The sequence below is a fragment of the Microtus oregoni genome, unplaced genomic scaffold, assembly GCF_018167655.1.
Source record: "Microtus oregoni isolate MIOR12 unplaced genomic scaffold, Mior012 000049F_ref0000343, whole genome shotgun sequence".
In the NCBI taxonomy this organism is placed as follows: Eukaryota; Metazoa; Chordata; class Mammalia; order Rodentia; family Cricetidae; genus Microtus; species Microtus oregoni.
In genome coordinates, this window is record NW_024543223.1 from 3,624,086 (window position 1) to 3,647,571 (window position 23,486).

Genomic DNA, 23,486 nt, shown 5'->3' on the forward strand with positions numbered 1-23,486 from the left:
ATTCTCCTGTTCCCAGAGTTAGCTTTGGGTTCCAGCTGGAAGTAAGGAACTGAGAGAGCAGATGCAGAGGGCCAGACCACCTACCTGTCACCAAGCTCTCCAGGGGTGGTCATACCTCAGGCACTCTAAGCCTGCAGGAAGCACTAGATACACAGCACCTACTCGTGCATCACCATCCAGGCTGCTGTCCACCAGGAGACTGGGAATGCCAGTGTGCAGTCAGTTCTGCTGTACTCTTTCCATCAGGGCTGTGGGCACTGCCCTGGGCTCTCATGCCACACCCCAGTTTGTCAGTGGCAGGAAGAGGTGCATTTGTATACACTACAGCTCCCTTGAGAGGGACCGAGCACAGGGAGCAGGCAGTTAGCTTAAGCTCTGTCCTTAGAGCTTTATCTGCTGAGTATACAATTTAAAAGACAAGAAAAGAGAGAGAGAGAAAGAAAGAGAAGTAAAGGAAGGAAGAGGGAAGAAAAGGCCTAGTAGTGCTTGACATTTGAATCATCGTGTGACAGCTGGGAATACTACACCTTCTGGAAAAATGCAGAGAAGTCTTTGGTGGCATTCCCCTTGGCTGCCTTGTTCTTCAGGGCCATTTCCTCTATGGTGTCCTGGAGAAACTTGGCTAGCTCTAGCTTTACCCGAAGCTCTTTCTTCAGCCTTTCCTCCTATGAGAGAAAACTAAAGGTTATATAGCCCAGCCATGTCCTGAACCCTCTTGCATTCCACCATGACCTGTCTCTACAGTAGGAAGTAGTCTTGAAGCCTGCTTAGAATGCTGCCTACTGTAAGACCAGTCGCCCACATCCCATATCCTTCAAGGGACAAAACCTAAGTGTGACATATTCTTAAACTCTACTTCATCATTTTTAAAAAATGTCTGTGGGAAGCCTCAACCCTACCTCACAGCAGACGTTGGTATATTTGTTTCATGAGGGACCAGACAGTGAGGTTTTGGGGCCTCATTTGGTCTGACATAATCACTTAGCTCAGCTGGTGCATCACAAAAGAACCAGACAACACATGTAATAGTGTGTGGTCTGAAGGAATTTTAGACTCATTTTCTTTCTATTTGTTATTTATTTTTTTTGGGTGTGTGTTTGTATGTTTAACGTATGAGAGTATGTACATTGACTTACGTGAGTGCGGACATTGTGTGTGGAGATCAGGAGATACCTTGGTCCTCACCACCACCTTGTTTGAGACAGGGTCTCTTTTTTGTGTTTTGCCCCTAGCTGACGACACATGATCTTTCAGGAATTATCCTATATCTACCTTCCATTTCACGACAGGAGACCTGGGATTACAGATGTACTACCCAGCTTGGTTTTTACATGCTTCCAGGGATTTAAATTCAAGACCTTGTGTTTTCATGCAAATATTTCTTTTTTTTTTTTTTTGGTTTTTTCGAGACAGGGTTTCTCTGTGGTTTTGGAGCCTGTCCTGGAACTAGCTCTTGTAGACCAGGCTGGTCTCGAACTCACAGAGATCCGCCTGCCTCTGCCTCCCGAGTGCTGGGATTAAAGGCGTGAGCCACCACCGCCCGGCATGCAAATATTTCTTTACCGATTTAGCTGTCGCCCTAATCCTTAGACTAATTATCAAACTGCATTCAAAGTCCCAGTGGCCTCACCTTGATGGACTGGGTTTCAAATGTGGATGGCAGCATGTTGGGGAAGAGCTTTACAACTACAGGCAGCAGGAATTCCATGAAGGGCACGATCACGAACACCAGGAAGGGCACTAGGCGGAAGAGGTCTGCACAAATCCGGAGAAACTGCAAAGATGTGGAAACATCAGTGGGCAGAGCAGGGCAGGAACATCTCTCTTACCATTACTACACCACAGTGTGACTCAGACTCTTGGCAGATAACCTCCAGAAACCCACCTCTTTCTCACAGTCTAAACATGCTAATGGCCTTAAGAAAAATAGGACTGGGTGCTAACCCACAGCTCACCAGATGCACAGAATGTGAGACCGGCCCAAAGGAGGGCCATTTAGATAAGATAGCAATCTACGAAAGCTATCCCAGAACACCCCCTGCAAGTAGAGGAACCTGTGAAGTCCTTCAAATGAGTTTAAATTTTTCCACAGCAGAGCCTACTATAGGCCACAGTCTGACCAACTCCTTAGATGCCCTAAAGGCATGTTTCTCACAAAGTACTTGCTTGTTTTTAAAGGTCCCAATCTCTCTCTCTTTTTCTTGTTGTTGTTTTTATGTGCACGAATGCTTTGCTTGCATGTATGTCTATGTACCATTATGCATGTCTGGTATACAAAGAGGTCAAATGAGAGTGTCTAAAGTCTTGGTGACTAGAGTTAGAGACAGTTGTGAGCCACCATACTGGTGCTGGGATTGAACCCAGATCCTCTTCAAGAGCAATAAGCATTCTAAACTACTGAGTCATCTCTCCAGCCCTATGGTTCCAATTTCTTTAACAACTGCACTATCCTTAGCTCCAACTTTTGACTGGCTTTTCTGGCCCAACTGTAAGTTTTTCAAGTCTTTCCACTCAGCTTTTGCTCCTGATCCCTACTATAAACCTGGGTAAAAACAATTATTTCATTATATGTGTGTAAGCACAGGTGTGTACCTATCATGTATGTGGGAGGGTGAATGTGTGCCATAGTACACACGTGGAAGAGAAAGAACAACTTGGTGCAGCCATTTCTCTCCCTGTACCCTTACATGCTTCGGGAACTAAACTCAGAAGGTCAGGCTTGGGTGAAAAGATCTTGTCTTGAAATTTCCTCTGCCAGATTAATCTGTCATCTTTAAACTCAAACTCCCACAAAGTCCTTTTTGTCCCCCCCGCCCCCAGAGACAGGGTTTCTCTGTGTAGCCCTGGCTGTCCTGGAAATCACTTTGTAGACCAGGCTGGCCTCGAACTCACAGAGAACCTCCTGCCTCTGCCTCTGCCTCCCGAGTGCTAAGATTAAAGGTGTGCACCATTATCACCTGGCATCTCCCATATAATGTTAAGTGCAGCAAGTGCTTTAATGACTGAGCCACCTCTCCAGCCCCAGGAAGGGCCTTTTCAGAGCTTAAGGACAAAAGGAATTACATACCAGGCTCACAGAGTCAAAGAAATAACTGAGAGACTTCCCCGAGGGACATAGTGTCTATGAAGTAGAAACAGACCCAGATCAAGGGCAAGGCTGAAGGAAATCACCAAGGGAGGAAAGAATGTGTTAGTATTCACATTACAGTTCACTAGGAGGATGAGAAAGGTTCGTTTTTTATAAACCTTTACTGACTTTTATCAAAAGGAGTAGAATAAGCTGAGTAGAAAGGAGAGCACGGTGGCGTGCCCCATCCATACCTGCCTGCGCTCCCGGCGGGTCAGCGTGTGGCCATTGAGGATGCGCCACAGCATGCGGGCAGCTATCTTGGTGTCGATCCAGAGCAGGCGGAAGCCATGGTAGTAGTGCTTCAGCTCATCCAGTATCTTCTGCCCAAGGGACTTCTTTACTACCACTTGAACTGGCGGGCTGTACACAGGGCCACCCTCTTCCAGCTTCTTATTCTTGTCCTTTAAGGACTTAAGGGACTTCTCTACCACAGAGTCCTCTCCTAGGGGAGGTGATGAGTGCCAGCTGCGCACAGGAAGGTACTGAGGTCCTGTGACAACCAATCTTGCAGAGGCAGGTGTCCATGTTGCCCTTGCAATGGTGCCCTGGCACTCAAGCCTCTGAGTCCAACAGCTGCGGGGCTCACCTTTGAAGCAGAGGTACACAGGGTTGACTGGAGGACAGCAGCGAGATAGAATTTTCCTTGAAATGGGAACAACAGAAAAACCGCAATGAGAAATCCTACCTATCTGACCACTCAGTACCAAATACTAAATCATACTCCATGGTGGATCAAATTAAGTATCCCACTTCTTTGAAGGAAGCCTTTAGAAGGGCTTGCATTTGAGGCTAGGATGGTGTGTGGCCTAGCTAGACCTCACACATGAGTGTGAGCCTTACTGGCCTAACTCGTAAGTCCTCAAAGACACACAACAGTAGGGAGACATGCATACATAGGAGAAGTCCCTGGCACCTGACGTAGGAAGTGATATTCATAACTTTGGAATTCGAGGGTATGGGGTCCAGAGTCAAGAGTCCATCCAGTTTGGATATTCTCTCTCAACAGGTGACTCTTGGTTGACAGAAGGCACTGGAACAAAGGGAAAATCCCAAAGGAGATTCCAGGGTCCATTCCCTTACCTGGCTCTAGCATGACTCCCCCACCTCTGTCCCTTCTTTCCCCCTCAGTGTACTCTGACGCATGCAGCTACCAAACGCCTGCCATGGAGAGATAAGAGGCACATGTGTCCTCAGGGCCTATGCCTCTTCACCAGAGTGAAGGCTCCGTAGGAGCCCTAAAACAGGTGGGGCCACAGCCAGAGGCTGTTTCCAAAAACCTTAAGACTTCTTCGTCCACACAGGACCAAGCTCACAGGATAGCCTGGAACCCAGTAGTACTCATTCACAAGGTGACCACAAAGACCAACTGCAGTGGGGACCAGGCCTAACGGGCAGCCCAGGGTTTGTATCAACAAGACCTTTTCTGACACCATCTGGAGCCAGAGTCAGTGCTGAGATTGCCATCTGTTCATGAAACAGCTGAGCTTGGTCAGGTTTAAACCGTACATTAGAAACCTCTCCCCAGCCGGGCGGTGGTGGCGCACGCCTTTAATCCCAGCACTCGGGAGGCAGAGGCAGGCGGATCTCTGTGAGTTCCAGAGCTAGTTCCAGGACAGGCTCCAAAGCCACAGAGAAACCCTATCTCGAAAAAAAACCAAAAAAAAAAAAAAAAAAAAAAAGAAACCTCTCCCCGCCAGTCATTTACAAACCAACCTCTAGGTGGCCACCAACTCTAAAATCACTCCAGAGGCCTGTCGTGGGGGACCATAACCCACTGAAGCAGACGGAGCTCAACATCTGCAGCTCTGGGCTGATGAAATGGCTCAGGGTATTAATCTACCTGCTGCCAAGCCTGATGACTTGACTTAGATCCCTGGGACCCACACTGGTAATGAAAGAGCAACTCCTGCAATTAAATTGTCCTGACTTCTATCCTGGTGCCATAGCATGAACTCCTGCCCTTACACATAATAAATTAAAATAGAAGTTTAAAAAAGCCTGTGTAGCCGGGCAGCAGTGGTACATGTCTTTAATCCCAGTACTTGGGAAGAAGTAGAATCCAGATCTCTGAATTTGAAGCCACCGTGAGCTACAGAGTAAGATAGTGAGTCAGTATTTGTTAGTCAGTACTACATATAAGACCCTGTCTCAAGTAACAGTACTACACACACACACACACACACACACACACACGCACACACACACTTACACACACACAAATGCTGGTCCACTTGCTGCAATTGCAATGACCTTATAACTTGACCTCTCAGTGCTTCAGGAGCTTCCTTTGTAATCTCATGTTAAAATACACTTAGCAGGAACGGAACTAACAGTGACTGCCCTGTCAAAGCAATGGGAAGCAAGGTATGACTCCAGAGCCACAATGCTTCATAGGTACACTAGTGGTGCACACGGCCTTGGCTCACAGTGCGTAACGTACAGTGATAGCTGGGACAGAGCACGATCAGCCCACACAGAATCAGGGCATGAGACTCAATGGGCTCCAAGGCTCTAGCTGCTAGGCTCAGCTCTGGTGCGATCACTGGGCATTCTCCAAACTCCAAATCTGTCCTCTGTCACAGCCTACAATGATTTGACAGCAAGCAGTGATATCAGAGAAGAGTGGTATGGACATCCGTGGACCAGTGAAAACAGTGACACAGTGTGTCTGTGAGCATGTATGGCAGCCCCCCACCCCCGCTTATCTATCTCCTTAGGGCTCTGGTAAAGTACTGTCAATCTCTTCCCAAGCCACACCCAGTTCCACACCTCTAGCTTTCCTTGGAGCTATGAAGAGGCCCTTGAATCCACTCTGTCCTGAACCATAGTGTTACATCACTCAGGGTGAGGCTACAAGGAACAAGACAGCACAGCCAGATTCAGAGTACCACTCAGCTTACCAACAGAGAGACGGCAGGCCCTTCCTTCCTACCTCCTTACCTTGGCCTCCCCTTTCCCCTTCAAGTACGGAGAAAGACAGTTCTGCACTTGAAACAAGTGCATCATCAGGCTTTTTAAATATCAATCTCCCATCCTCACTGAGGAAAGGTGTGGCTTCCACAGAAGGCTTGATGCCTACAGGTGCAAGGGCAGCCAATGGGTCAAGATAAAGACACACATAAAAAGATGAAGCGGGCAGCACAGTGTTCTGGCTAAGGGCTGGGTCAAGATCTTGCTCTTCTTAAACTCATCAGAGAGTTTGTTGTTGTTGTTGTTGTTGGGGGAAGACTGGGTATAAGAGCCTCATAGGTCAGAGGACAATTTGTAGGAGTCCATTCTTCCCTTCCACCATGTGGATCTTGGGGATCAAACTTAGGCTTAGTGTCAGAGACCTTTACCCACTGAGCCATTATCACTGGCCTATCAGAGAAGTTACTAACCATTGTTAGTAACAACTTACACATAATGTTTTGCCATTTTTAAGCAGTGGAAAAATCACTTTTTTTTTTTTTTTGGTTGTTGTTGTTGGCAGTGCTAAGAATAAGACCCAGGGCCTCCCACATGTTAGACCAAGTGCTGACTACTGAGCTACAACCCAGCCCAAATTATATAACATTCTTAAATTTTCCACCAATACAGAACTCATCTTGGTGCTGCTGGTGCTCACTGGCGCTAACCAAAGGGCTAGATTATAGGCCTAGCTTCCACCACCCTATCTCCTGACTTCCTCTTGTTTTTGCCTTTCCTCTTCTGAAAAATAAGCTACCAAATGAAGTGAAATAGCACCAATCAAACACAGTATTTCAACAAGAAATACACTGGAGCTGGCAAGATGGCTCAGTGGGTAAAGGTGCTAGTCATCAAATCTCACGATCTTATTTCAATCCCTGGGATCCACATGGTAGGAGAGAACTGACTTCCAAAGTTTGTTTTCTGATCTCCACATGCGTACCATAGCACAGGTTCACCTTACATGCATACCCCAAACAAACAAACAAATAGCCAATACGCCCCCCACTGCACCCACCTACCTCCATAATGAAGCCAGGAATCTTAGCAAGGGTGATCACTTACTTAAGTGTCCTGAGGCTATGTTCTGCCCAGCCTGAATGTCCAGGCTTCAAGTAAGGAGCAGAAAGACTAAGTAGCACTACAAAAGAGAAGTGTCTGAGCCTTAGCACACGAGCTACATATTCTGAGCTATCTGGAAGGCAGGAACAGGAATGGGACACACAGACTGACATAAGTCACACATACACAGATGCGGACGACAGATACCCCCCCTGCTGTCAGTGTTTATAACTTTCATCAACATCACACAAATGTCAAAAGTATGCCTGTAGGCTACTCCCAAGAGGACAACTCCCTTGGTGCACCCCAGAGCCTCCAACCACTGGGTGCTCCTAAAAAGGCATGAAGCAAGCAAGTAGCCAAAGGAGAGGCCTTGCCAGGAAGGACACCAGCCACAATAAGTCACTCTGTTCTTCAGGGAAGTGATGTCAAGGAACCAAGTCATCCTCAGCAGAAAGGGAGAACAGCAGAACAATAGCCTCCAAAATCAAGAGATGATTCCAGAAGTGCAGACAACTCTCCACTTAGAGGCCTGTGGATATACCACATTAGACCACACCTGCTTCCTGGTTTAGGAACTAGATGATACAGGGGGGAAAAAAAGTATAGTAAAATACTTAGTACCTAGTCCCAGCCTAAGACATGAGATTCTGAGAGCTTGGATTGCAGTGTCATTATGCCCTGGGATTATGCTCTGCAGAGATATCCATCAGCATGATTCAATTTCCAAAAGCAAATTTTGCCACTATGAGCACTAAATGTGGTGTAAGAGCTGGCTAGATGTTTCAGCAGATACAGGCACTTGCCACCCTCCCTGATGACCTAAGTTCATCCCTAAGAACCACATGGTAGAAGGAAAGAGCCAATCACCATCCACCAAGTGGTCATCTGACCTCCACACCTGCATTATACCATGTATGTGTAAACACACACACACATACACACACAGGTACTTGCTGAAAAACGAATACTGGGAGCTGGCAAGAAGGCTCAGTGGGTAAGCCTGGAGACCTAAGGTGGACGAATCAACTCCCAAAAGTTGTTCTCTGACTTCCACATACATATCAGCACACACACATTCACATATATAGATATGCTGTATGTATACAAATGTAAATATATCGAGCTATCCAGCCAGGGATGGTGGTGCACTCCTTTAATCCTAGCACTCAGGAGGGAGAGGCTGGAGAAGCTCTCTGAATTTGTGGCCAGCCTGGTCAACATAGTGTGTAGTTCTAAGACAGCCAGGACTACAAATGAGAGATCTGTCTCAGAAAAACAAAACACAGTAAACCAATACCAATGTGCACCTAGCAAGTCACCTCCAGAACTCATGAATTTCTTTCTTTTAAAAAAGCAAAGAAAAAAATTACAAAAATAAATAAAAATTTCTGAGAGTTCTATGTATTAAGTTCAGCATTCTTTTTAAGATTTATTTATTTATTTATTTTGATTTTTCGAGACAGGGTTTCTCCGTAGCTTTTGGTTCCTGTCCTGGAACTAGCTCTTGCAGACCAGGCTGGCCTCGAACTCACAGAGATCCACCTGCCTCTGCCTCCCGAGTGCTGGGATTAAAGGCGTGCGCCACCACCGCCCGGCTTATTTATTTATTTTTATGGGTGATTGTTTGGCTACATGTATGTTTATGCATCACGTGCATGTCAGGTAGCTATGGAAGACAAAGGAGGATGCGGACCCTATGATATAAAGTTACAGTTGGCTATGTGGGAATGGGTTCCAGGCTCTCGCAAATAGATCAAGCGCTCTTAACCAATGAGCCATCTCTCCAGCTCCAGGAGTCAAGATTTCTTACATGGGCTAGAGAGGTGACTCAGCTGGTAAAGTACTTGCGGTGAAGCATGAAAACCTGAATTTGGATCCCCAGTCCAAAAGCTGTGTACAGTGGTGTGCACCTATAATACCAGTACATCGGAGGTAGACAGGCAGGTCACTATTGCCAGCCAGCCCACCAAAATCAGTAATTCTAGATTCACTGAGAAATCCTGTTTCAAAAAATAAGGTGGAGAATGACTAAGAAAGATACTCCATGTTAACCTGTGGCTTCCAGATGCACATACTAGCACCACATACATGTGCTTACACTTACATTTACATGCACACAGATTCTTATACTGCTCAGCAAAATGAAAGTTTTTGTTGCTCATCCATAAGATTTAAAATGTATAAGATGGTCAATAGAACATCATAGTTACTAATGTTAGCTTTTAAAGCAAATGTTCAAAACGGTTAACGTACAAGAAAAATGCTAAAACTTGGCATGGTGGCACATATCTATAATCCCAGTACTGGGAGGCAGAGTTGATTTTGGAACTACCCTGGATTACACAGAAAGACTGTTTCATACCAAACAAGGCTTGGGGATGTAGAAGAGCACCTGCCTAGCAGTGCAAGGCTCTGGATTTGATTCCCAGCACTGAAAAAAAATTTTAACTAATAAAGCACAGTTCTTCACATTTTAATATGAATCTTAAATGCTAAAAAGCTGCTTGACAGTCGGGCAGTGGTGGTACACGCCTTTAATCCCAGCATTTGAGAGGCAGAGGCAGAGGCAGGTGGGTCTCTATGAGTTCAAGGCCAGCCTGGTCTACAGAGCTAGTTCTAGGACAGGCTACAAAGTTACAGAGAAACCCTGTGTCCAAAAACAAACAAACACAGGCTGCTTGACAAGCAGGTGGTAATGGTGGCACATGACTTAATCCCAGTACAAGCAGATCTCTGAGTGTGAGGTTATTCTGGTCTACAGAGTGAGTTCCAGGACGGCCAAGGCTACACAGAAAAACCCTGTCGCAAAACAACACAAAACAAAAAGGTACTTGACAAATCTAATACACGTCCCTAATGGAAACCCTTTAAAACAGCAGGAAGTGCGGCCACCTCATGGCTAAGAGCGTCCAGCGTAATGAGCACTAAGCTAGCAGGGCTGCCATGCTGTGTCCCTGACTGAAGCTGGCCCGAGGCAGACGGGCACCAGGACAGGAGAGGTGGGTCCAGCCATAATCTGGACCTGTGCTGTTAGTGAGCTGAGCAGGAAGCAAACATCATGATGTGAAGAGGCCAGATTTTAGAAACTATCAGACAGACTGGCAGCAGAAAGCACCTGGCAATACAGTAGAAAAGGATAATGAGGGTGGAACACACCTGGGAACTGCCTGAATGGCCAAGGTCAGGACCTAACAGAAATGATACCACTTTTTCCAAAAAAAAAAAAAAAGAGAAATATTTTTGTGGGTAGCTGAGGGAGACAGGGTCTAACTATGTATCCCTGGTTGGCCTGGAAGTCATTATGTAGACCAGGCTGCCCTTGAATTCATAGAGATCTGCCTGCCTCTGCTGGGACTAAAGGAGTATATCACCACACCGGATGGAAATGTCTGAAGAAAGCAGAGGGAAGGCAGGTAGTTTAGCAGTAGAAGATGGCTTAGTGTAAGGTCCTCAGTTCCATCCCCACTCTTTAACCCCAAATCTTGGGAGATGGGGTAGCAAGATCAAGAGTTAAAGGCCAGCCTCAGCTACAGGAGATTCTGTTAAAACAACAAACAACTGAGGTGGTGGCCCACACCTTTAATCCCAGCACTTGAGGCAGAGGCAGGAGGATCTCTTAAATTTGAGGCCAGCCTGGTCTATAGAAGGAGTTCCAGGACAGCCAGTGCTACACAGAAAACCCCACCTCTGAAGAAAAAAAAAAGGAAAAGGAAAAGAAAAGAAGAAGAGGAAAAGAAAAGAAGTGCTAATCTTGGGAGTATTCATCCCAAAATGAACCTAGCAAGCCCAAGGGTTTAGGTTCTATTCTCAACACTACAAAACAAAACAAAAACTGCCAATCTCAAGTGGTTTGACAGGTTTAATGGTGTTTCAGTCACAACTCCACAAAGGTTGTTGTAGAGTAGAAGAACTAACAGATTCATCTAGGACACTCAAAATCTCAGAGTGATCAGGATGAGGAACTGGTCCCTACACGAGTATCAGCTAGAGAACTTAGTAAGGAAAATGGCATATGGTTGATCCCAGTATTAGTCATATATACTGCCCTGCAGTAAGGATTACTATCTAGGCCAATTCAGTCATAAGTCACAGTACCTATTAATCACACCTTCATGAATTTACAGAGAGAAATGGAGCCTACAGAGCACTCCCCTAACCTCCACTTGGTGTTGGCACTTTAAAACCAAATCCTATTCTAACTCCTCCCAAGTTCCAAGAGCAAGGCCTACTGGACCTCACCAGCTCACCAGCACACTTCAGGAAGAGTGAAAGAAACTAAGCCAGGTAGTGGTGGTGCCTTTAATCCCAGCATTTGGGAGGCAGAAGCAGGTGGAGCCAGCCTGGTCTACAGAACAAGTTCCAGAACAGCCAGGGCTGTAACACAGAGAAACCCTTTCTCAAAACAAAACAAACCTCCAAAAACAAACATAAAAGTGTGAAAGAAGCTCTGTACACAGACATTAATGCCACTACCAGCAGCACAAAGATGGCTCCATGACAGAGGTCTTGAGACTATCCAATGAGAAGTCAAATGAACATCTCACTCAACAGGCGCACGGTGGCAGCCCACACAGGACTCTTTCAGTCAGCTGTGCGGGGATCTGACCAAATGATGGGCATGCAGTAGCCATCCAGCCACAGAAATGAAGCTGTGTCCAAGAAGCCTGCAGGCCTGTTCATCCCAGAACTTGACAGGGCATCAAGTCAAACATGCTTTAACAGAAATCAAGTCTTCACAAATGCCTTGTCTTTATTTTAGGGAATTAATAAATCTGTTACAAGAAGCACCACTGGTTGTATTTCAGAGCTGAGTAATCAGCTCCCAGCTCTAAGTGAACACAAACCCTCCAGAAATGAGAAGAGCACAGAAGGGGGCACTACTGGTTTCCTGCTCTCCCAGAGGAAGTGACAGGGACATGGAAATGGAAGGAGATGAATCCCCTTTCACTGACCTGAGCTGACAGCCAAGGGCATCTCCTGGCCCTGTCCTTAGGTAAGACAGGGCTGAGGTAGAAACTCGGGCTGCAAGAAACACAGCAACCCTGGGGCAAGTCCAAGCCTATATACAACAGAGAGTGTTGGTGCCACTTTCAAGAACATCCGGGAAACTGGCTTTCCAACGCCATGAAAGCCTTATCTGAAACGCTGCCATCATCTCATAGGCACTGTCATCTTGTAGGCTTTAGGTACCAAAGGGAATGGCTAAATACACGATACTCACTCTGCATCCAGAGCGAGGTGAGGGGCATACTGTGAGCATCCCTGATGCAGGTACCTGTCGTGGAATAATCTTTTTGTACACTGTGAAGATGTGTCACTTGGGTTGGTGTAATAAAAAGCTGAACAGCCAATAGCTAGGCAAGATTTTCAGGACAGAAAGGATGCTGGGAAGAAGACAGGAGATGCCAGAACACAGAGCAAGCAGCATGGGCAAAATAAAGGACAAAATAAAGGTAACTGAGCCATGTTAAAAAAAATAGTTTGAAAGACATGGTTAATTTAAGTTATAAGAGTTAGTTAGGAAACAAGCCTAAACTATCAGCTAAGCTTTCATAATTAATAATAAGTCTCCAGGTCATGATTTGGGAGCTGGCTAGTGGGACAAAGAAGACTAGCTGCAGGTACCCTTGAAAGACCAAAGTATTCAAGGGAGGGTCTGCCTTGTCCTGAACAGATCCCAACACACCCAATACTGCCACAAACAGCTGAAAAGAACTAAGCAAAATTCTATGGAAAGCCACTAAAGAGTTCAGTTGTGTGAGCACGGGGTGATTAGTCATACCAGGTAGACAAAACTATATTTATAACAACTACACCAAAAACCAGATGCCTAAGTAAAAATGTCAGGCTGGGCATGTCAGAGCAAACGTGTAATTCCAGTAACTAGAAGGCTAAGCAGTAGGGTTGTCAAAAATTCAAGGCCAGTCTTGATGTGGGAAGGTCATATTTCTATCTGTTGCTTTCATTGGTCAATTAAAGAAAACTGCTTGGCCCTGATAGGTAGAAAATTAAGTAGGCAGAGTAAACAGAACAGAATGCTGGGAGGAAGAGGAAGTGAGCTCAGAGGCCATGCTCTCCCCTCCCGGGCAGACATGATGGCTCCGACCCAGGATGGATGTAGGCTAGAATCTTCCCGGTAAGCGCACCTTGGGGTGCTACACACATTATTAGAAATGGGCTAGTCCAGGTGCGAGAGTTAGCCAAGAAGAGGCTAGATATAATGGGCCAAGCAGTGTTTAAAAGAATACAGTTTGTATGTTGATATTTCGGGTAAAGCTAGCCGGTGGCGGGAACTGGGTGGCGGAACACAGCCCGCAGCTCCTATTACAACACAGTCTGAGCCATACATCCTATATATGGAGACCCTGTCTCACAAAACAAAAACAAACTGGGAGGTAGTGTCTACCTTTAATCCCAGCACTCAGGAGGCAGGGACAGGCGCATCTCTGTGAGTTTGAGGCCAGCCTGGTTTACAGTGTGAGTTCCAGGACAGGCTCCAAAGCTACAGAGAAACACTACCTTGAAAAAAACAAACAAACAAAACCTAATAGACAAAAACAACTACCAAAATGGAAGTATACCAAAATGCCAGTATACATAACTGGGTACTAGGATTATGGTACTTATTCTCCTAAAATTCACCAACATTATATGGTTATCACCATAGAAGCAAACACATGAAGATTTAAAAGGAACACAAGCAAAGAATAAAGAAGTTGTCAGTTCCAGGTGTATGGCCAACATCCTCAAGCAGACATGCACAGTGACACATTCAGTGATGGGCTTACTTACTCATGGCTTATCAACCCCACGGTGCTGGTACAACTGAGACAAGCTCGATCCCTCCGACTACCTATGACAAAAACAAAGAAAAGTCAGCAAACAGGTGTCAACCAGGCATCTTTGAAGGTCTGAACGGAACCTACCAGTAAGTTTCTGGAGGACTGTTATACATGATGAAGGGCTTCAAAGCACAGTGGAACAGAGCATCTAATCTCCCTAGTTGGAAACTGGGTCTGAGGCTAAGTCCCAGGGAAGGGGCACTGAAGGCCCGTGGTCTTCTGGTCTTCTCCCACTGTGGGACCCGTCCCTGCTAGCTATTGTTGGTGTAGGTAGGCAGGGGGAAGGGCACACTGAATCCTAGCAAGCAGACAACCTTACAGACCAAACAACAATTCCAAGGGACAAGAACTACTAGGGAAAAAAATACCAAGAAGCCCCTATAAGGCTAGCAATATGGTTTAGTGGATAAAACCACTTGCCCTCAAGACCTGAGTTTAATCTCAGTGCCTACATGGTAGGAGAAATAACTCCCAACAAGTTGTCTTCTGACCTCCATAAGCATGCTATGGCAGTCCAGGAATACATGCATACACACAATGAATGTAACTAAAGCAAAATTTTTATTTATCTTATTATTATTGTCTTGTTTTTGGTTTTTGAGACAGGGTTTCTCTGTGTAGCCCTGGCTGTCCTGAAACACCCTGTAGAGCAGGCTGGCCTCAAACTCAAGAGATATGCCTGCCTCTACCTCCCAAGTGCTGGGATAAAAAGTATGTGTCATCACGCCTAGCAAAGCAAAATTTCTAAAGGAAGCCACTTATAGAAAAACAGTAGAGATGATCACTAGAACACACTTTGGACACTTTCCCTAATCCACTCTAAGTCTCCTGACACACTGAGAGTTCATTCACACCATTGTGTGAAGCAGGAAGGATGGAGAGAACAGGCTCTCTGCATAGTGGGGACCAGAGGTACCATTCTCAGCAGGGGCCAGGTGGCCCATGTAGAGGTCAAGCAATAGCAAGGGCCAGCAAGGTCACCTTGGCCCAATCCTCCAAGCAGTGGGAGTAGCAGTAACAGCATCCATTTACCAGTTTATGTCAGGAGGGAGATCTTCTGGCTCTGTGCGGAAAGAGATCATATTTAGGGTCTGCTAGAACCTGGAAAACTATGGTCCCTTCACCACTATTCACAATTCATAACAAAGATATGGCTACATTGTTATTATAAAATCATGTTTGTTTTTAAATTTTATTTTTGTATTTATTTATTGTATGTGCACCCATTCAGAGGTCAGAAGACAACTTGCAAGATTTGGTTCTCTTCTTTTACCATGTGGGTCCTGGGATTGGAACTCAGGTCAGAAAACAAGAACCTGAGTCATCTAGCTGACCCTCAGCTACATTCTTACAAGCAACAAGTGTTACACGGCTTTTTTTTTTTTAATGTTAAGTTTCTGTGACTGAAAGTGTTACATGTTAAATCCAGACGAGGGCCGCCCAAATTTTTCCAGACTCTTCTTAATCCAAAGAGGCCCAGAACTTCCTCTCTGCCCCTTCCAATCCTACTTCTACAGGATTTGGCTCAGAAACACCCCCAGAGAACCCTGAAGATGGAATGGGTGGACTTTACTCTGATCCCTTCCTGGGTTCTCCCCCAAATAACATCTGAGGGCTGTTCCTGCTCCACTGTCAAAGTCATCCAGGGTGACAGGCTTTGCAGGTCCATATTCCACTAAGCTGCACAGGCTGCCTATATTTCTGCTGTCTGTAAATTTGGGGTTTGGTCTAAAGAGACAGCTCAGCAGTTAAAAGTACTTGCTACTCTTGCAGAGGACTTGGGTTTAGTCGCCAACATTCACACTGGCTGGCTCATAACTGCCTGTAACTCTAGTTCTATGAGTTCCGGTCTCCAAAGCCACCTGCACCCATACAGACACACAAGTACACATAAATTTCTAAAGTCTAAAATAAGGTTTTTAAAAAAATCTTATGTGCAATGATGTTTTGCCTGCATATATGTCTGTGTAAGGTTGCCAGATATTGGAGTTACAGACAGCTGTGAGCTGCTATGTGGGTGTTGGGAATTGAACCCAAGTCCTTGGGAGCAGTCAGTGCTCTTAACTGCTGTGCCATCTCTTAAGACCCTCTTGGTTTTGATAATTTGCTAGAACAAGTCACAGAACCCAGCACAGTGCTCTGTTTACTACAAAGCATACAAGTGAATAGCCAGAGGAGACAAGGACATGCCCAGGACAGTCCTGAGCAACCCAGGTTCTTTCTGCAGCATTCTTTCCTCTGGTCCACTGACCACTATATATTCTCTGCCTCCTAGGATGTTAGGGTTAAGTCCTAGCCCTCTAATCTCACTACAGCTCACTACAGGCCTCTCCTCATCTCCCCTCATCTATCTAGGCCTATTCCCTACTTTCCTTCAGTAACAAACCCAGTCGGGTATGGTGGCACATACCTTTTTTTTTTTAAGATTTTTTTATTTATTATAAAATAATAACCTGTTAACCTCTGAGCCATCTCTCCAGCCCCACCTTTTTTAAGATTTATTTATTTATTATGTATACAGTATTCTGCCTCCATCTATGACTGCAGGCCAAAAGAGGGTACCAGATCTCATTATAGATGGTTGTGAGCCACCATGTCGTTGCTGGGATTTGAACTCAGGACCTCTGGAAAAGCAGTCAGTGCTCTTAACCACTGAGCCATCTCTCCAGCCCCTGGCACATACCTTTAATCCCAGCACTTGAGAGGCACCAGCCTGGTCTATAGAGTGAGTTCCAGGATAGCCAGGGGTACCCAGGGAGACCCTGTCTGGGCGGTGGGGTAAAACCCATTGCTGTTAATCACTCCAAAAGCTTTAGGAACTCAGTGTCAGGAACAGGGATAAAGACTAAATGTCTTTCCCTGCTTCACCTGGTCTCCAAGAGACTTTTACATCCTTCCAGGCAATGTCCTCCCTGACCTTCATGCAAAGCTTCCAGGTCTGGGGCACCTTGCAGCTGTCAACAGCTGCAGGAACTTCGTCTCACCGAAGCCAGTCTTCTATGGTTTCCCTGAGCCTTGACTAGTCCTCACAGGCTTACAAAGTGACAGTGTGGACTGGATGCTTCTTTCTCACACACTCCAGATCTGTCGGCCCCACTTCTGCATACCAAGTGACTTCCTTTCACACAGGACAGCATAACAAGGCGAAGGGGAAGGAAAGAAATGCCACACTTCGGCCGGGGAACCAGGTCAACATCAAACATGATGAGTTTACCTTAACTGCAGCATGTATGAGAAAAGCGCTGAAAATCTGTGCCTTCCGCCCCAGAACTCTTCAGCAAAACACCAAAAGAGACACCCTACAACACACCTGACCTAAGTACTCACCGAAACTGTCAAGGGCAAGAAAATCAAAGGAAATAGGAGAAATTGTTACAATTTCAAGAGCCACAAGGACTAATGGAATGTGTCTCGGAAGAAAACAAAGAAACACAAAGAGAATGAAGTATGTCACACAAAAGTGCAGAACAAGGTAGGTACTCCAGAGTCAAGAGAATTTTGGCACAATGTTGCCCTCAACTTATTCACTGTGATTAAAAACTAGGATGTTCATCCTATCCCTACAGCCTCTGACAGCACATTATTCCAGTGAGTCCCCTACCCGCTACCCAGCCCTGCCCTACTGGTTCCGCAGCTAACCAGCTGACTAACCCACTATCAGGGAAGCAGTACTTCTGTTCAAAGGGCACTGGTTAACTACAGAAAACATTCTTTTTTTTTCTTTCTTTTTTTTTTAAATATTTATTTATTATGCATACAATATTCTGTCTGTGTGTATGTCTGCAGGCCAGAAGAGGGCACCAGACCTCATTACAGATGGTTGTGAGCCACCATGTGGTTGCAGGGAATTGAACTCAGGACCTTTGGAAGAGCAGGCAGTGCTCTTAACCACTGAGCCATCTCTCCAGCCCCCCAGAAAACATTCTTTTTTATTATTATTATTATTATTTATTTATTTATTTATTTATTATGTATACAATATTCTGTCTGTGTATATGCCTGCAGGCCAGAAGAGGTCACCAGACCTCACTACAGATGGTTGTGAGCCACCATGTGGTTGCCGGGAATTGAACTCAGGACCTTTGGAAGAGCAGGCAGTGCTCTTAACCACTGAGCCATCTCTCCAGCCCCCCCCAGAAAACATTCTTATGCCTAGAATAATAAGAACATACACAAAAACTACCAGATAATTTTTAATCCATAATTAGGCTATAGAAATAAGAAAGGCCAGAAGTACTTGAACAAGTTAACAGGTGGACAGCTCTTAGGGCAGAGGGAGCTTGAAAGACCGCACCAAACCCAGACTTTGCTGTCTTTCTACCGATCGTAACTGACTTCGTTGCTGTTGTTGTTTTGTTGTGTGTACCCTGGCCTAAAATTCGAAATGTTGACCAGGCTTGCCTGGAACTCAGAGATTCACCTGCCTCTCTCTGCCTCCACAGTGCTGGGATTAAGGGCATATGTCACCACGCCTTGCTCCACACCACGCCTTGCTCCAACTATTAAGGTGAGAACTGTGCTTCTATCAGTAAACTATAAAGTCTTGGGTTCCACTCTCGTAGACCAAGTTTTATCCTTACAGTAACTTAGATCCAAGTTTCCTTAAAAAACTCCAGTCAGCGGCCACCCCACCCCAGGGAGCGGCCCACTGTGCTGGCATCACCCAAAACCCAATCTCCCTTCCCCGGAGTTCCGGCTTCCAGGCCTGAGCGGGCCAAAGGGCACGCCTGGGCTCTGTTCATCATCGAGGGGAGCGCCAGGGCAGCCACAGCCCTAAGGAACTTTCCCAACGCCTCCGTCGGTAGCGGTGACCTGCGGCGACCAGGGCAACTAAGGTCACAGTGAAGCTGCCCAGCCCCGGCGGCATAGAGCCGCCGGGTGCTTGTCATCGCCGCGCTGCTTCGGGGCATGGGGTAGATGGGTGTCCCGCGCAGAACCCTGACCACCCACAACAGGTCTCTGCTGTGCCGCGGCCACTTACCCCGCGGGGAGGCGGCGCGGGGAGGCGCGAGGCGGGCAGGGCCCCGGCCGCGGCAGCTCCTGAGCAAGATGGACGCCATGCGCCCGCCGCGGCGGCGTCCTATGGCGAGCCCCGCTTCCTCGGCGGATCGTCACCGTCCCGACGCCTGGGACCGGCCCGCGTGGACTGTTGACGGCAGCAGTTAGCTCCGGCAGCCGGCAATCAGCTTAAGGACCCGGTACCGGTAGCGGCCATGTCCCGGCAAAGACGTCCGGAGGCGCGGGGCGGGGCTGGCCGGGCAGGCACTGCTCCCATTGGCCCGGAGGCGCCCGCTCTGGCTAGGTGAGGGGCGAGCCCGCCCCAGACTACCAATCCCAGTGTGCAACGGGCGGCCAGTTCCCCGACTAGCCTTCCCAGCGTGCATCCGGGTGGCTTTCCTACCCCGACTGAGAGAGCTCACCGAGGCTCCTCCTGGAAGGACGAGCTGCTTGCGGTTTCTCGCTAAGCTCAGGACTTCCTAGAGTCAGTCTTGCATGTTCGCAGCTCCGAGCCTCTGAGTTTCGTTTATCGGCGAAGTGGCGGCAGAAGAACCGACTTCTTGCTTCCTTGCAACTAAGCTTATTCTAAGTGTAGTAAATGGCTCATGGGACTTTGTTGAAGGCTAGGTAGGGAGCAGATCGCTCTCCGAGGACAGGGCGACAGACTCCCGGGAAGGAGGCTGTACTAGCTGGTCCTAGCTCCCTGGTTCGCGGTCAGGCCAGCAACCCTACTCCGTAACGGTCTGTGCTCTTGGCGGGTCACCTCTGTGGAATCCCACAGCTACCCTGCCCACTCCAGAATAGATCTGGCAGAATAGATCCATCTGGAATGGCAGGCTGCGAGGTTGTGGAGACCTAAGACCCTACGCACTCCTCAGATCTGCAACCTAATCCCAGAGCACCAGACCTTTCCTTGGGACTTTCCTGCTTCCCACCACCCGGCTTTGGTTCTCTGCGGAAAGCTTTTCCCGTTCTTACCTTGTTTCTGTGGTGTGAACTCAGCAGAATACGTGAGGATCCTCAGTATGAACTTAATTCTCTGGATGCAAGCAAGTTCGGATTCCAGCTGGCCCCCGGCAAGGATGTTTAACTAGTATCCCAGCACAGCCCATTAGGAAGGAGTAACCTACTTGGTCATTTTTCTGAACCAGAACATAACTAAGAGGCCTGCGACGGCAGGATTTCCCATCACAGGACTCAGATGAGAGAGGGTTCCCAACGATGTCTGGAAGCTCTCCTGTGCACTAGGTAGTGTGGACAGCAGATGCAGAGTTAAGTGGAGTATAGGGATGGCAGTTCAGCATAAAGATAGGAGCCTAGGCAGTTTGGATGCTCACCTTACGAGACCTGGACAGAGGTGGGCGGTCCTTGGGTTTCCCACAGGTCAGGGAACCCTGACTGCCCTTCGAGCAGATGAGGGAGGGGGACTTGATCGAGGGGGACTTGATCGGGGGAGGGAAATGGGAAGCGGTTGCGGGGAGGAGGCAGAAATCCTTAATAAATAAATAAATTAAAAAACAAAACAAAACAAAAAACAAACAAAAAAAAGATAGGAACACTTGCCTCACAAGAAAAGCATTATTCGGCTTTGACTATAAAACTTTACCCCACAAAAAGTTTCTTATCCTGTCCTATAAATCCCCCCAAACTCCTGCACTGGACTTAACTGTTTTTTTTTTTTTTGTTTTGTTTTTTTTTTTTTTGGTTTGGACTTAACTGTTATGGGATATTTGTCCACTGTGTGAAAGTGTATTTTGCTGTGCCCCGTTTAATAAAAAGCCGAACAACGTTCCCCTGTCCCAAAAAAGCACTAAGCCTATCAGTGGTGGCACATGCCTTTAATATCAGCACTTGGGAGGCAGAGGCAGGCAGATCTCTGTGAGTTCAAGGCCAGCCTGGTCTACGCAGTGAGTTCCAGGACAGGCTCCTAAGCTACAGAGAAACCCTGTTTCGAAAAACCAACCAAACAAACAAAAAGCTGGCAGACCAATAGCTAAGCAGGAAGTATAGGCAGAATTTCTGGGGAGAGAAAGGAAGAGGAATCTAGGTACAGGGGAGACACCAGGAGATGCAGAAAGGAAACAGGAGGTGCAGGATGGAAGAGAGGTGTAACAAGTCCTTTTCTGACGCTCCAGCCAGCTCCCAGATAATGACATGGAGACTTCTTATTAATTATGAAAGCTCAGCCTATAGCTTGGGCTTCTTCCTAACTAGTACTTATTAATTAAATACTTATTAATTAGATTAATCTGTTATGCCTCATGGCTTTTTACCTTTCTTTTCTTCTGTATGTCTGACTACCTCTGTGTTTCATTTGGCGTCTCTCTCATATGCCTAGATTCATCCCAAGTTCCTCTCCTTTTCCTATCTAACACCATGTGATATGACATAGGTTTATTTTTTTATTTATTTACTTTTTAATTTATTTATTTATTAAGGATTTCTGCCTCCTCCCCGCAACCGCTTCCCATTTCCCTCCCCCTCCCCCCCCCATCAAGTCCCCCTCCCACATCTGCTCGAAGAGCAATCAGGGTTCCCTGACCTGTGGGAAGCCCAAGGACCGCCCACCTCTATCCAGGTCTCGTAAGGTGAGCATCCAAACTGCCTAGGCTCCCCCAAAGCCAGTACGTGCAGTAGGATCAAAAACCCACTGCGAATGTTCTTGAGTTCTCAGTATTCCTCATTGTCCGACATAGGTTTATGTAAATGAGTTAATTTAAGTTATTAGAGATAGTTAGGAAGAAGCCTAAGCTATAGGCTGAGCTTTCATAATTAATAAGAGTCTCTGTGTCATTATGCCTGAGCTGGCAGCCTAAAGGAACACCCAACTACATACGGCATCCAACATGGGGACACATATTTCCACACAGAACCTGAGAAAGCTTTAAAAAAAAGTTTTAAACACACAAACATGGAAGCAAACACAGCTTCCTAGTCCTGTAGTCTCTCAGGCAGATCGTGGTGTATAGAACGTGGCTCCCAGCTGCTGCCTGCTGGCTTGAGCCAGCCAGCACCATGTGCAGAGCCATGTGGTGAGTTTAAGGTTCAGTTCATATGGTCAGAAGAGGCTGCAGGTGCACAATAAAGCGGTCCAGACTGAGAAAGTTTCTAAACAGGTATCGTAAAAAAAAATGAGTATAGACAGTCATAGAAAAAATAGTTTAAAAATAATAAAGTCTTTAAAGAGAGAGTAATCTAAAAAGAATAAGCCACATAAAGATGGGAGATACATAGGATATCTGGATCCTGTATGATGCTTTCTTAACTTTGAATTTTTAAATGCTAATGAACAAAACCAATAGCTTCCAAGGGACATTGGATTATGGAAACTACTAAATTAAATCAAACTCTATATTTTAAGGACTGCCTTAACTTCAGAATGGAAGTCAGGAAATGTGTGTGTTGGGGAAGAGGCAGGACTTTTGTTTCCACAGGAAATGAAAAGCTATGGATTCCTTCAGAATTAATGAATATCAGATTTGATTGAGGGAGACTTGAAAATCTTGACTATAGACATAAAGGAAAAAAGCCAAGAAAGACTACAGAACAGCGACTCATATGCCGGTCTCTCAACATGGGAACACCTGAAACTGGGTGAACATGATAAATTTTGTTGGTTATTATTATTACATGCCATTCTTTCATGTGGCATTGTAGGGATAAGTCCCGCCCCTTAAGGGGCGTGTTCGCCTCGGGCTAATGTTTGCCTATAAATTTGGCGAGCAAGCTCCGAGCTCTCGCTTCTGCTTTCCTGGTCTCCCCTGGAACGGTGGTTCTGTAAGTCTATTTCTACATTAAAGCTATATATATATATTTTTACACTCTGTCTGCATTCGTTTACGCCGCTACATTTTGGCGTCCAACGTCGGGCTATTTTGCCCCCGACTCAAGCGGGTAGCCCGCTAGCTAACACAGCACCCTCCCGGGTGCTGTTTTTCAGTTCGTGACTCCGGCCCCAGTGCCGAGTCCGAGACACACTCGGCGACACAGGCCCATTCTGCCTGCCTTGGCTAAGTTTTGCAGCGGAACCCCACTGCCTGAATTAGCAGAAGCTCAAGTACTTGCGGTTTTGCAACAAAAGCTGCCACAGTGTCATATTTGGTCTGTTACAAAGTGACTTGGCCGGTTGTGGTGGCCCACGCCGGTAGGATTTGCTGAAGGAGGCAGAGGCAGGAGGATCACAAGTTTGAGGCCGGCCAGGCAGTGGTAGAGCACGCCTTTAATCCCAGCACTTGGGAAGCAGAGGCAGGCAGATCTCTGTGAGTTTGAGGCCTGCCAGGCCTTGGTAGTGCACGCCTTCAATCCCAGCACTTGGGAGGCAGAGACAGGCGGATCTCTGTGAGTTCAAGGCCAGCCTGGTCTACAAGAGCTAGTTCTAGGACAGGCTCCAAAAACACAGAGACCACCACTGGCAGGAACCAATCATTGCAGGTAAAAAAATTTTCTTTTATAAATAAAATGTCTGAACACATTACTGTTCAAGAATTTAATGATTTTTTTAA

At 46.5% G+C, this 23,486-nt stretch overlaps 1 protein-coding gene across 1 annotated transcript in view; it reads right to left on the minus strand.

The window, feature by feature from the left end:
- Positions 1 to 19,208, minus strand: part of LOC121436482 (mitochondrial proton/calcium exchanger protein) — a 38,147-nt gene extending 18,939 nt beyond the window's left edge. Inside the window, exons 1-5 of the mRNA XM_041636429.1 lie at positions 18,968 to 19,208; positions 13,937 to 13,997; positions 3,322 to 3,772; positions 1,631 to 1,774; positions 528 to 665 (exon numbers count right to left, since the gene is read on the minus strand). Coding sequence (XP_041492363.1) covers positions 528 to 665; positions 1,631 to 1,774; positions 3,322 to 3,772; positions 13,937 to 13,997; positions 18,968 to 19,046 — 873 coding nt within the window. The 5' untranslated portion in view covers positions 19,047 to 19,208. The remainder of the gene's footprint in view (positions 1 to 527; positions 666 to 1,630; positions 1,775 to 3,321; positions 3,773 to 13,936; positions 13,998 to 18,967) is intronic.
- Positions 19,209 to 23,486: the final 4,278 nt, after the last annotated feature.